This window comes from Bufo gargarizans, chromosome 4 (assembly GCF_014858855.1).
Source record: "Bufo gargarizans isolate SCDJY-AF-19 chromosome 4, ASM1485885v1, whole genome shotgun sequence".
Taxonomy (NCBI): domain Eukaryota; kingdom Metazoa; phylum Chordata; class Amphibia; order Anura; family Bufonidae; genus Bufo; species Bufo gargarizans.
The window spans coordinates 280,322,365-280,337,637 of NC_058083.1; the positions used below are offsets into that span (position 1 = coordinate 280,322,365).

Genomic DNA, 15,273 nt, shown 5'->3' on the forward strand with positions numbered 1-15,273 from the left:
CGTTATATAGAAAAAAATAAATGAATAGTGTTCCCTAAAACACTACAAAAGAAAGATACCCTTCACCTCCCACAATTCCAACCAAGCACTGCCAAGCCACTGAAGCTGATTTATAGGTCGGCCATGAAACCACGGCTCTTTTAGCTCATAATGGAGCTGTGTGAAATGTGCCAGGCAGAATTTATGTCCAAGCATCAAGTGGGGCAGTTGCAAATTAAGACAAACCATTCATTTAACAGACTATTCAAAAATACATTTAGCTCCAAACAGTTACGCACATAAATGTCAACGTTCTTAAAGGGAACCTGTCACATTGAACTTGTAGTCCTGTCTGTGGGCAGTAGGTTACAGAACAGAAGGAGCGAAGCAAATTATAGTTTTGGGGGAAAATGTTCGGTCTTTATTTACACCACTACTTATTCTGAGCTTCGGAGTCCAGTGACTGAATCACTCCACCCTTTGGACTTCCAGTCTAAACTTCTATTTACTTCGGAAACTGCACTGAGAATTTGGCCCCTTTGGACCTTTCTGATGCAGTTTTCCTTTAGCTATGAGAGAGATGGAACCTACTGATAAATATACTGACTGCCTAATATTTAATTATTTAGACACCATGCACATTACACCGAACTGAAATATACTTACCAGCTTGACCAGTTGTAATGCTGACTGCAGCAAATAGTCTTTGTGAACGGCTCAGGTCAGAAACCCCGTTTACAGCTTCCACTTCAAAAGTGTAGTTGGCATGAGCAAGAAGGTCCACAATAGTAATATAGGTATCTATTAATCCACTTTGCTGAGGCACATATCCCACAGGGTTCCCACAGGATACACATTCCCCCTGCTCCCAGCTGCATCTCTTGCATATAACGCGGTAGGTCACATCATTCCTTCCACCATTATCCGCAGGAGGACTCCATTCCAGGCTCACTGTTGTCTGGTTGATGTTGTAAATTAGATTCTGTGGAGCTGAAGGTGGTCCTTTTAAAAAGAAAATGGGAAGCATTCACAAAATATAATTATTCAAAATTATTTTCTATCATATAATATTTTTTATTATTCATGCATAATGTTAATTTATATGTCAAAATAAATGTGCAGACACAACAAAACCATAGTAAAAACCCAGCATAGTATAGCTTGTCAATGGGGTGAACCTGAAATCAGCTTAAGGCATCATGCAAACGTATTTTCTTTCAGTGTCCGTTCCGTTTTAATTTTGCAAACCGTATACCGAACCATTCATTTCAATGGGTCCGCAAAAAGAACGGAAGTTACTATGTGTGCATTCCGTTTCCGTATGTCCGTATTTCCGTTCTGCAAAAAAATAGAACCTGTACTATTATTGTCTGCATTACAGACAAGGATAGTACTGCTCTATTAGGGGCCAGCTGTTCCGTAAAATACGGAATGCACACGGACGTCATCCGTATTTTTTGCAGATCCGTTTTTGTGGACCGCAAAATACATACGGTTGCGAGCATGAGGCCTTATAGTGATGTATTTACTGCAACTTGTATCCCCACTAGGCAATTTGATGCATTTTGTGTGTATGCCAGAAAGATGGGAGTGAAGTGGTATAATAGAAGTCAAAGCGGTAGGCCCATCCGAGACATTGATGACATACCTCTAGGATATGCCACCATCTCTGGGACCCACTCTTATCTAGAGAACAGGGCTTCCGAAGTGAAGGAGACCACACCATGCATGTGAGACAGGCTCTCCATTCATTGCTATAGGAGTTAGCTCAGCAATTTCCAGCAGTCTCATAGTAGTAAATGGAGAGGTGGCTGCAGTCTGCTCTCCATTCACTGCTATGGGACTTTCAAACATAGCCGAGTGAGCTCATTTAGCTGTTTTTGGAAGTCCAAAAGTGGTGAATGGAGAGCAGACCATGCAAAGGGTGGCCACCTTTCCATTCACTACTATGGGACTGCTGGAAATAGGCAAGTTAGCTATTTTCCGAACTCCCATAGTAGTGAATGGGGAGCATTCCCTGCATGAGCAGCATGCTCTTCTTTACTTCTGGGGCCCCGTTCTCTAGATAGGACGGGGTCCTAGAGAAGTGTCCCAGATGGGTAAACAACTTTAAGTTTTATTATGCCACTTGTCTTTTTGGGATATACTCTGCAACAAAATGTCTAGTGGGGGGTACAAGACCTAAAAGACGTGGGACCCACACCATCAATGCCATCATGTTATCACTGGTGCCATCAATAACCCAGATGGAAGTAACCCCTTAAATTTTCCTTCTATTTTCAAAAGGATGAAAAACTACATAAAAACTACATACAGGTCCTTAAAGGGGTTGTCTGGTTATCCTCAGGATACGTCATCAATATCAGAAAGGCAGGGGTTGGAGACCCAGCACCTCAGCCGATCAGCTGTTTGAAAATACCGTAGTGTTTATATGCACTTGGCACATATGAATCCGAGGACAGTAAGCTTCAGATCACTGCACATGTGCAATGAAGAGAGGTGACCAGTTCCCGGCTTCATATGTACAAAGCACATGCTCTTAGTGCCGCTATAGGTGAGGACTAGACTCATCTCTTTTCTAGGTAATCGCCCGGGTGGTTTAGTGGCTTCATATCTAGTACCAGGCTCCCTTTAAGTGCCAATTGAAGGGTAACTTGAAGACTATATATGACCAAGGTCTAGATAAACTTCACTGCTTGTTAAATGGTTTTGCACTGTAAGCTACAGTATATGAAGAATGGAAATGTGTGCTGCTCAGATCGAGAACTTTTGAAGTGAATGCCTTAGAGATTCATTCTGACAGAGAAAAACTTCTGGTGACAGAAAAGTCAAGGCAGCCTTTTCATTTACTAATGTACTTATTTTTCTAGTTGCAGCCTTTAGATGAAGCTGAAACTTTCTCTCTCTATAGGAGAGAAATCCCTTTATTCCCACAGTAATTGAATTTCATGCCCTTTATTTTGATAAATATACCATCGCACACAATTTAGTTTTTTTTTTCTTTTTTCCGTTTTTGCTTTAGAGTGATCTACCTGAAAAGATATTGATACCACTATAGCCATTTGTACAAAAAGGTAGATCAGTCTAAAGCAACAGCTGGAAATAAATAAATAAATGGAACTGGGGAAAAAAAAAAATCTATTCCTGCTGATCTCGCAGAGTTGAAATATGTTTATGGAGATAAGACTCCACCAATGGAGAGATTTCTAAAAAGTTATATTAAAAAGATATTTTGTGTAATAAAAGAGGAGCCAGGCCTACTGCTACGAATCCAAACTGTGAAATATCTCTTTTTATCTATAGTATCTATTATTTTTAATCTGTACTAAATTATTCAATAAAGGGTAATATAATCATTTATCACATGTCACAAGCAGCTGGATTCACAACATGGAATGAAAAAGTGAAAAAATATTTTTTAGACATACATTAAAGCAAGTTGACAAGCCAAATAAGCATACATTCAGAGTCATACAAACACAATAAATGGGGCTTTGTATACATTGCCTTTGTAACATCCAACGATGGGTTGTGACGGATACTATGCAGTGGTAAACATCACCCATAGGGTCCCAAGAATCTGCGTACTGCACGGTATACTCTTTTGGGAATAGCCCTCTGTAAAGGAAAGCGCACACTGGTGTGCTTTCTTATATGGTTGAAAAAAGGTATTTTGGCACATACCAACCTGATGAAAGGCAGAAGCATACTCTACTGGCCTCTGCCTGGTAAATCGCGCCAATGGATATGCTTCATATATATATATTCCAGGAGCTTTTGCCTACATTAAACATAGAACATTGTGTGCGGAATAAAAAACTGTGTAAGATCCTACATGTGCCCAAATTAAGTGAGCATGCCAGCTACTGGCACTACCATACGTGGCCTTTGGTTATATAACCATTATTTAAGATCTGCTAACTTTTTGTCTGTTTTTAGACCTTTCTGGTCTTCCACTAGGATGAATTTATATGATTAAAGTAGGGTTCATTATTGTCAGTTTTGTAGGGTCACCCCCTTTGAGACCAGGCTAACCCCAGGGCTAGGTCAATCTCTCCCAACACCTCTAAAACACAAGTTGAACATGGGGTGCCTAGCTGCCATCATGAGTGGATAATCATGTGGTGATGGTGAGTTTGGCCCAATAGATCTGTTGCAACACTGTAACCCGTTTTATTTCTAAATGACCACTGTAATTTTTGTTGGTTTTAATGAGTAGATTAAATCTATGTTTTAGAGGCATTTTTTGCAGTGGCTGATCCAATTATTTTGCCTTACTTACATTGTTTTATTCAGCGATTACTACATATGTCCAAGTTATACTCAATTTACATTATGACATGTCCAGTGATCTAGAATTGAATGTTCCAGGACATGAATGCTCAGAACACGAGAGGGGTCAGTGTCTAAAAAAACTGAAGAACTTAAAGGGGTTGTGTCACTTCAGCAAATGGCATTTATCATGTAGAGAAAGTGAATAGAAGGCACTTACTAATGTATTGTGACTGTCCATATTGCTTCCTTTGCTGGCTTGATTCATTTTTCCATCATATTATATACTAGCTGAAGGACCCGGCTTCGCTCGGGTATATTTAATCTATTTCATTTCAAGTTTGTGTGTGTCGTTAAAAGATATCAACACTATCCACTATAACAGTGACATCTAGAGCACCCCGCCCCCAGAACAGTGACCTCCACAGCCCCCCACTCCTTAACACTGCCCCCCCCCCCCACAGTGTCCCGTCCCTTAAAATTGGACCTCCACAGCAGCCCACCCCTTTAACTTTCACCTTTATAGCAGCCTTCCCCTTTAACAGTGACTTTCACAGCATACCACTTGACAGTGACATCCACAGGGGCCCGCCCCCTTAACAGTGACCTTTACTGGATTGGGGGCGAGTCCTTTTGAACAGCTCACTCTAAGCAGCACTGTACTGTCTGAGTGTGAGCTGCAGGGAGAAAGTCACTCTCCCTCTCACCTCTGCAGCTGACAGAAGTTGATTTTTACCTTCATTTTTTAAATCCCTGTTGGCTCAGGATTTTGAGGAGGCGTGGCCAAACCAGATAAGGGGCGTGGCTTGGTGGGACCTGGGGCAGGGATTTAAGTCAGCAAAGAATGCAATATGTACAATCACAATACATTAGTAAGTGTCTTGTATTAACTTTCGCTACATGATAAATGCTATTTGCTGACGTGAGACAGCCCCTTTAAGGGGAGACGGTGACCCTGGAAATCACATTTTCTTACATTGGTCATTACAAATAAGTGCCATAGTAAGGAGAATTAATGAAAACTATTTTGCATGATGTGTCTGATTGTTAATCAAGTTATTCTACTTTTGGAATGACAGGATCCTTGTGATAATTGTAATCGGTTCACTAAATATGAACTCAAAATATGATAAAAGAATAATTTATTCTGAGGAGAAATCCTTTGCACAAGTTGCTGTGACTGAGGGCCCATCCACACATCACTGTTGGATGCAAACACAGATTCATGGGTTTGTATTATGGACCTTTCAACAAGTTGTTGTATGATGTGTCTGAGGCACTGTGCTCTCGATAAGGAATGGTTCCTGGAGAAGATACCTCTGTGATACTGCATACAGTGTACAAAAATAAAAGTACACTGTAGGAAGTGTAAGAGCTATTGCCTCCATGTATTGGATCAGGGTGCATGAGCCCTTAAGGCTGTATTAGATTAAACGATTTAGCGGGCGTTTGTCCGGAGAGAACCATTCCTTCCTGGTAATCGCCTGGTAACATTGATTTTTAAGCATGATTAAAAATCTGGATTGCCCGAAGAACGAGCGTTTGCTCATTCATTCGGTAATGGGCGGCAGTATCACACTGCCAGATCATCGCTAATGAGTGCTCCTGCAAAGAAGGGTCAAGCACATTGAAATCCAACAGAGGAGAATCAGGAGATCATCGTTGTGTTCTCAAGGGAGATAAGCTACCACCAAAGATGTCTGGCAGCTTTGCCTATTGGCAGATCTGAGTGCACATCTATGGAGGGGTTGGAAGGAAAAGCTGTCAGTTGAAGGAGAGTTCAGGCAGCAGTTATCTAAGGTGTATGGGCAGCCAAAAATAGTCTTGCTATTGGTTACTTCTGCAATTCTTTGTCCTAAGTTCACCATCTTTGGATAAACCGGCCGTCATGTTGAATATGATAACCCAAAAAGTAAACGGTCAAGATGGGCATAACATTACCAACTTTTATCCAAAACAGTATTTACAGGCTGCAAAGGTCTCCAGTGTGTACACACATATACTCTGCTTGGAAGTGAAGGTTCCTGAAATCTTCAGTCTCCATGTCAGTGTGGCAGCTTTCATTAGTTAATATTAAGCATAAATGAAGACTTGCCATTTTTAGATATGCGATGCCAAATTATGTATGACAACGGCTGATTAAGCAACGTCATTTAAATGATGAACTCACTTGTGCACGCGATATACGATGGATCAGAATAGGCCCTGTAATAACCATCTTCACAGTCACAACGAGATGAGCCTTCCCTGTCAGAGAAGCTATGTGCCGGACATCGGGAGCACTGCAAGTCTTGTGAAGAAGATTTATAGAAGCCACGACCACAAGCTAGAATAAGGGGAAAAAAGAAAAAATGTTTACCGATACATCCTGAGCTTGCTTTTTCATTCTTATACATATGTGCCTACAGAAATATTTTTACCAACGTTCATAGATTCCATTCATAGAGATGATCATTAACATGCCATGAACATATGGAAATAATTTATTTTAAATGAACATCCTATAAAAAAAAAAAATATATATATTATTGTTGGGCTGAGTCATTAAACTCTTCATACCGCACCCTGTACTGAGCCTGTTGATCATTCATTCATTTTATTGCATATCAGAGACCCAGAAGATGCTACTACTCATGTTTATCAAGCACAGAAGCCACGATGACTGGATAGCCAAATGCTTGGAGAGATTCTGTGATTAAATGATCTGTAAACTGCAGAAAGGCCCTCCACACAGAGGATTTACTAAGACTGGAACACCTTCTGGAAGTCCTTGTGCCAGAAATTGAAATAGACACCAGCTGTGATAGATAGGAGATAGAATATACGTCAGTATCTGGAGCCAATTATAGTAAATTCAGCTGGTCGTACGAGGCCTCATCCTCACTTGCTAAACTCTGCCCAATTGCGCAAATTCGCATGCCATACTCATGACTTTTTTTGGGCCACAAAAGTGGCGTAAATGCTTTAATAAAAATGCCCTAGTGTTCTATTTTGTGCAATTTTAAAAAGCATAAAAAAGCATTTTAAGACTGCAACATTTTTTTGAAGATGCATTTTAGTGATATTTTTGTGTTTTTATTGTATTTTTTCAAGTCCCATTGAAAACGCCATTGTATGAATTGTATGCAATGCAATTTATATTTTAAAACAGGCTTTAAAGTCGCATATGGCCAAAATAAAAGCAAAAAATAAAATAAAAAAATATTTTAAAATGCCACTGACCTCAATCAGTGGCGCTCAGTCCTCATCAAATGAATGGGCTGAGCTGTAGTACCAAGCACAGCTTCTATATAATGTACAGTGCTGCTACGCCTGGAATTCAATTAAAAGGGGACCTTTCACCTCTCCTGACATGCCCGTTTTAATAGCTCCATGCATTCCCCATGTAATGACAATTCTGGAACATCTATTCTTATGGCTCTATGTTGTGCCATTCCTTTATTATTTGCACTAGAAGTTATGAATTAATTGCTATTAGCCTTCAGTAAGGGTACAGAGGGGAGGTAACAAGTTCAGGGTGGTGTACCTACACAGACTGACTCTATCCAATCAGCGCTGCCATTGTCAGACTGTGCCGATACACCACCCCAACTGGTTACCACCCCTTTGTACCCTTACTGCAGACTGCTAGCAGTTCATTCATAACTTCTAGTGCAAATAATAAAGGAACGGCACAACATACAAACATAAGAATAGATGCTCCAGAATTGTTAGTACGTAGGGAATGCATGTAGCTAATAAAATAGGCATGTCAGGAGTGGTGAAAGGTCCTCTATAAGAGGCCAAATCCTTCATCCTAGCACCACAGCCTCTTAAACAGCTGAGTGGTTTAAGGGAGTGAAGCGCCTCCCACTGGCACTGCTTAAGTTTCCTTTCCATAACTAAAGGTGGCCATACACATTAGTCTAAAGTTAATAAAAATGGACGATTTCAACCAAAACAAACGCCCGATTTCATTGAGCAACTGTAATGGCCAATATGGACTATAATGTGAATGGCTGCATTTGCGAAACGAACGTTCACAAGATGATTGTTCATTCAATTGCAGCAAGCATTAGCTAACATCTATCCAATGTGTATGGCCACCTTAAGGGTCCATTCACACGTCCGTTGTTTCTTTCCTGATCTATTCCGTTTTTTGCGGAACAGATATGGACCCATTCATTTTCAATGGGTCCTGAAAAAAAACGGACAGCACAATGTCAGATTTTTTTTCAGGACCCATTGAAAATGAATGGGTCCAGATCTGTTCAGCAAAAAACGGGACAGATCAGGAAAGAAACAACGGACGTGTGAATGGACCCTAAGTATAAGTAGAAAGTGGTCAGTCATTTGCTGGTGGGAAAGGGAGGAGGTGTCACTGCAGCTCAAAAATATGCCAGACTCGAAGCCAGACTGTAACTATTAAATAGAAAATTTACTGAAGTGTGCTACACTGGATTGTACTTTTGTAAAAAAAAAAAAAAAGAAGGAAAAAAAAAAGAAGAAAAGTAGCCCTCAAAGGGTGTGCTCACATGCTCACATGTGCGTTGGAGGTTCCATTAAGAGCCACATATTCCAGTAATTAACCCCTTAGTAGCCATCCATATGAGTTTTAATGGCAGTCACGAAGGGGCCTCAGGCTGGGCCGCCACTTTTTTACGGCGGCCCAGTCTAAGAGCTGCACGGGTCCCCCATGCAGCGGGTAGCAGGGCCTGCGCTCCTGCTCTAACAGTCCGGAACAGCAGGAGAGCCAATCCTGGTTGTTTAACACTTTACATGACGCGGGCAATGGCGCCCGCTGCATGCTAAGTGCTGACCGAGGTAGCGGACTCCTTCCGTCTCCCATCGGCACCCCGCAAATGCGATCGCGGGGTGCTGATGTCTGTTAAGGCTGGTAGGGGTCTGATGTAGGCTTGAGTAATTTCCAGCAGGCTGCGCCAGAGAGGTCAATGTCAGAATAGCACTAACATTAAAATGCAATACACTATAGAGATAGTACATTGCATTTTAAAATCAATCAAAAAGCTGTCTGTTATAGTCCCCTTTTGGGGCTTTTAAGTAGTAAAAAAATATATATATAATTTATAAAATTTTAAAAAATCCCATAAAAAAGACAGAATTGCTAATGTATTCTTGGTTGCCACCGAAAAAATGTAGAAACAAGCCATCAAAAAGTGTCATTTACTCCAAAATTATACCAAGGGCAAATACAAATTGTCCTGCAAAGATCAAGCTGTCACACAACTCCATAGAAAGAAAAATAAAAAAAAGTTATGGGTCTTGGCAAGCGGCATTGCAAAAATATTTTTTTCTTTAAAAAAAAAAAAAAAAGTTTTATTGAAAAAAGTAGTAAAACGTAAAAAAAATATATGTATTTGGTATCACTTTAATCATACTGACCCAGAGAATAAAGATATTATGTCATTCATATCGAAAAATGAACGTCGTAAAAAGTATAATGTAAAAACGCAGTGGCAGTTTTTTTCCCCATCTCCCTCCCAGAAAGAGTTAATAAAAGTTAAATCAGAAAGTTATGTGTTCCCCAAAATGGCACCATTAAAAACTACAACTTATCCCGCAAAAAAAAACATAAAACAAGCCCTCATAAAGCTATATAGACGGAAAAATGTAAAAAAAAAGTTATAGCTCTTGGAACACGACGATGGAAAAAGTTAGAAAAACGCTTGGTTAGTAAGTCCAAAACAGGCTGGTCACTAAGGGGTTAAAAAAACAACAACAAAAAACAAGTACGAAATGGTGCAGCATGGTGACATCCGATGGGTGCTGTTACTGTCCGTCATGTGATGGATTCGGCACTATCATTGTTCTGCTCCTATGATGATGGTGAACAATCAATGTGGATGAACCCAAGGGTCGTCTTTGTACAGCACATATAACCAACGTTAGAAAAACCCCAGGGTAGTCAACAAGGCTAGAAATTTCTTGTTGATGGCTATAGAGTCACAGGGGACGCCAACTGTATTTTGCCCGTTATTACTATACAATATTATATTCTCATACACATTAAAAATTAATTTGGTAAACATGAGCTCCATTCCTAAAGGTAAACTACTTCTTATGTACAACAGTATATCATACATGGCAAATGACTGACTAGCAACAGTCCGCTTCTCTCTGTAGGATTATCACAACCAATGTTACGGCAGAGTTCATTTCAGAAAGAAATAACATTATTAGTTTACTACGTAGGGTTTGTAAAAGTCCTGTGCACATATTGCAGAAACAACCTCCTACAAGATGGCTGAAAGGCGTATTTTTTGCATTTATGTTATCGTTCCCTTGGCAATAGCAGCTGATTGCTGAGGACCCTAGCAGTAAGACTTCTGCAATCATATGTACTCTAAGGGACCAAAAAGCTGAGAAGGTGTCGTCTTCTGATCTAAGCGCGTACAATAGATGAAGGTTTGATTGAAAGCACTAGAAACGTATGTAGCCAGATCTTGTCTGCAACTACTGCCTAACCCATTAGAAAGGTGCCCATACACATTCAGTGCTTGTTAAGCTGACGGCTATGGCTCCCGACCTCCCTCATATACATACACACTCAGTTCGGCCAAGAGGGTATGTGTTTTTCTAATGTGGAGAGAGAAGAAAGCCACTGCCGAACACCTATGGAAAATAAAAGAACAGGGTTTTACATTTCAAAGTGTTCAATCTCTTATCATGTCGGGGGAGAGTCGGGAGCTCCCCATACACATTAGATTGTCGCCGGACATCATTGAAAACAGAAGGTTCAGCTGAAAACAGCCTAATGTCAAATGTATATGGGGGTTTAAAGACTCTGACAAATATTACCAGGGGCAGACTGCGAACTTAAAGCGGCCCTGGAAAAAAACCTAAAAGTGTCCCCATGTTGTAGGTGTGTCCAAACTGACAAAAGGTGGGGTAAGAGATGTTTCCGGGGCCAGCAATGCTAATGCAGAACAAAATAGCGCCCCTAAAGAACTAGATACCACACTGCAGCCAAAATACCGCCCCAGAAGAACTAGATACCACACTGCAGCACAAAATACCGCCCCAGAAGAACTAGATACCACACTGCAGCACAAAATACTGCCCCAGCAGAACCAGATACCACACTGCAGTAGAAAATACCGCCCCAGAAGAACTAGATACCACACTGCAGCACAAAATACCACCCCAGAAGAATTAGATACCACACTGCAGCACAAAATACTGCCCCAGCAGAACCAGATACCACACTGCAGTAGAAAATACCGCCCCAAAAGAACCAGCTAAAAAAATAAAGCACAAAACACTGCCTTTGCAAAACTAAATACCACAGTGAGAAAATATTGCCACCCACACCACAGTATAAGTTGCATCATCGTCTTAAGGGTGGCAACGCAGTTGAATTTACCTGCGGACATTGGCCAGATGCTTAAATGCCTGATACTCCTGCATTAATTAATGCTGAGTGTACCTGGCTGGCCCTCTAGGCACTGGCCCACCAGAAAATTTCAATTTGGGGTCTACGGACAATCTGCCCATGAATATTACATTTAGGGTAGGTTCACACAGTTTTTTGGAGAATGTTTTGAGGCAAATTTTTTTCCTGCAGGTTTTTCAGTCAAAATCAGAAGTGAATTAGAAAAGAATTAGACATATAAAAGGAAGGACTTATACTTCTCCTTCCTGCTGGATCCACTCCTGGCTTTGGCTAAAAAACGGGCAGGAAAATCTGACTCAAAACCTTCTCCCAAAAACTACCCTTAAAATAATAACATCTTTAGTTGTACTAGTTGGACAAACAAGTAAAAAAATAAAACATAAAAAATAAGTGACTTATTCTAAATTGTCTTCTTCTTTAACAATTTTTTTTTTTTTTTTAATCGTTAGCCCTGTGGTAATGGGAGTTGCAGTCGTGTAAGTATGTAGTGGAGTTAAAGAAGGAACAGCAGTGCTATTAGGATTTTATTATATTTTTGATTAAGAAGTTAACAGAACAAATATTACCATGTGGTCCCTGGAGGTTTTGGCATATTCACTGTTTAATAATACAAAATGAAAAACAGCAAGGAAGATGGAATGAAAATGCTATCCTTAAAAGGTAATATTTCCAAGGCTACAGCTTTCAAAGCATATTCAAATTTTCTTCTTTTTTTCCCCAAATAGACATTTTACTTTGACATCTTCTTTGTCACCAAATAAAGTAGAATGTGGAGATCAAAGGCAATCAAGCAGGCTGCAGACAACAGCAAAGTGCTACAAGTCACAAGAAGATGGAGCCTGTCAGTAGATGTATGCTGCCGTAACCATGGGGAGCCTGACACAGCGCCACGCTGCCTCATGACAAACTTTTACTCTGAAATGCCTTGGTGTTTCAGAAAAGGTATAGTTTTAAAGTTGGGCACGGGATGAAGTATCTACAGGGCAGATACCATCCAGTTTCAAACCCAAATGGCTTGAGTGACCCTATTTTTGTATAGCGAGACACCGGATAATAACCTGAAGCCAGTCGAGGAGAAGCTGGAAGGGAGCCGCCCAGCAGGCACTTTTCCCCGTGCCCGGTTCTTATTAGAGCTAGCTTTTTTTCTCTGTTTCAAAGTAAGACATAATACGGGAGTCTGATGCTACTTCACGCTGCCTGTGGTTATCTTCTCGCAAGTTCCATTTAAAAGGAATGTGTTATGGTGACAGAACCCTTCAACTTAAAGGAGTTGTCTCACTTCAGCAAGTGGCATTTATCACGTAGAGAAAGTGAATAGAAGGCACTTACTAATGTATTGTGACTGTCCATATTGCTTTCTTTGCTGGCTTGATTCATTTTTCCATCATATTACATACTAGCTGAAGGACCTGGCTTCGCTCGGGTATAATTTAATCTATTTCATTTAAAGTTTGTGTGTGTCATTAAAAGATATCAACACTATCCATTATAACAGTGACACCCCGCCCCCAGAACAGTGACCTCCACAGCCCCCCACTCCTTAAGACTGCCCCCCCCCCCCCACAGTGCCCCGTCCCTTAAAATTGGACTATATTGCCTCCTTTATTAGCTGGATTTATTTTTCCATCACATTATACACTGCTCTTTTCCTTGGTTACGACCACCCTATAATCCAATAGTGATGGTCGTGCTTGTACACTATAGGAAAAAGCACCAGCATCTTTGTTAACTGGGACCGTGTGAGCACACATAGGTCAGCGCTTTTTCCTATAGTGTGCAAGCACGGCCACCGCTGCTGAATTGCAGGTTGGTCGTAACCATGGAAACGAGCAGTGTATAATGTGATGGAAAAATGAATCCAGCCAGCAAAGCAATACAATACAATACATTAGTAAGTGGCTTGTATTAACTTTCTCGACATGATAAATACTATTTGCTGAAGTGAGACAACCCTTTTAAGAGTTGCTTGGTTGATGTGATGTGTGGGACAGAAGAAATTAACATGCGGTCCTGACAGACTTTAGGTCCTTATTCTCTTCCCCATTTGAACACCATGTAATGATACGACTGCTGTAGGAACAGTATGTGGCCACACAGCCTTTCCCCAGAAATAACAGCTGATCCCCAGCAGTTAGAAAAGCAAAATCTGTGTTGATAAGCAGGCAGAATGCTTTATAGGACGTTCCTTCAATTGAACTAAGGGTCTAGGTCCAAGAAATGAAAAGCAATTCTATGCTATTATTCCTTGTCCACCAGATATTGCATTTTTCCATAGGCAGCCAGTACCTCAAGGGCCAAGGACAGAAAATTCTTTCCCGTTTATTTTTTATCATTGCTATTGCTACGTGCAGGACGGCACCCGTAGTGTATCGTTAGTTATATTGGTGGTGTCCGTCCCAATATACTGTGCCCAACTTGTGTCACCTGGGACACACTACACTCCTTAAATTGTTAGGTGGGTTTGACTGGGTACGGAAATGCCACAAGCGTGGACACAAACTGCTGTTTGGGTATGCTGTGGCGCTCAGGAGGGACAGACCACCTTTTGGCTTTTGCTGTACATGTTTTGATAGATTAAAGGCAACATGGCGCCTGTAAACCAAACAGCCAATATAATTGGTTCTATCTTTTCGCAAAGCAGGGTAAATAAAAAATGGCTGCAATTCTGCCATCGCTTTTTGGGTTTCCTTATTGTGGCATACACCGTGCAGGAAAAATGACTTGTTAAATTTGTTCTTCTGGTCGGTACGATTACAGAGAAACCAATTTTCAGTTTTGTTTAGTTTTTTTTCCGTTCTGCTACACAATTAAAGCATTTTTGAAAAGAAAAATCATGTTTTTGTTTCGCCATTATCAGAGTAATATTTTTACATTTATTTCTGGTCTTGTGTAAGGGCTTGTCTTTTGCAGGACTGGTTGTGATCAGTGTTTCCATTGGTGCCATTTTGGGGTACATAAGATTTTTTGATCTCTTCATGCTATGTTTTATACAAGGTGAGGAGACTGGCATAGCTTTTATTTTATTGTTTTACGATCATGTGATATTTTTTATAAAGCTAGTAGTTACAGATGCATAGATATCCAATATGTCATTTTTTTTCAATTTTTTTTTACAATGGTAAATAGTTTGACGAGAAGGGGACTTTTTTGCACTTAAAACTCTTATTTATTTTTTTATAAAAACACAGCTTTTTTATTGTTTTACTTTTGAGGGTCTGATCCCTGTTTCAATGCAGTACAATTGAAACCGTCAATTGCACACTGACAGTTGCCTATGAGACCCGGTCAGTTTCATAGATGGAAGGGGTGGGGAGGCCTTTGTAACCATCGATTCAGCACCTGGTTTCACTCTATCGGCATCGTTTTGACGAAAACCGCCTACCAGACCTATCTAGATTTGGCATTGCCAGACGTTACCGAAAAATTCACCTACCCCACTGACTAGAATATGCCGGGATTCGGCCGCACAGATACCACTGCGCTCAGCAGTATTTGTCGCCATATTTGCCAGGTAGCGGCCGGATCTCCGCTGGAGTCCCCATTACAGTTAATGGGGCGGTCGGGCGTTCCGGGAAAGTCTGGCCATGCCAGATAGCTATGCTGGCAGTGTGAAACTAGTGTACCAATGG

General features: G+C 40.7%; 1 protein-coding gene across 2 annotated transcripts in view; it reads right to left on the reverse strand.

Moving 5' to 3' along the window:
- EPHA7 (EPH receptor A7) overlaps positions 1-15,273 on the reverse strand; it is a 162,928-nt gene that overhangs the window by 100,955 nt on the left and 46,700 nt on the right. For both annotated transcript variants that reach the window (XM_044288966.1, XM_044288965.1), the window contains exons 4-5: positions 6,422-6,577; positions 646-981 (exon numbers count right to left, since the gene is read on the reverse strand). In XM_044288966.1, the coding sequence (XP_044144901.1) occupies positions 646-981; positions 6,422-6,577 (492 nt within the window). The remainder of the gene's footprint in view (positions 1-645; positions 982-6,421; positions 6,578-15,273) is intronic.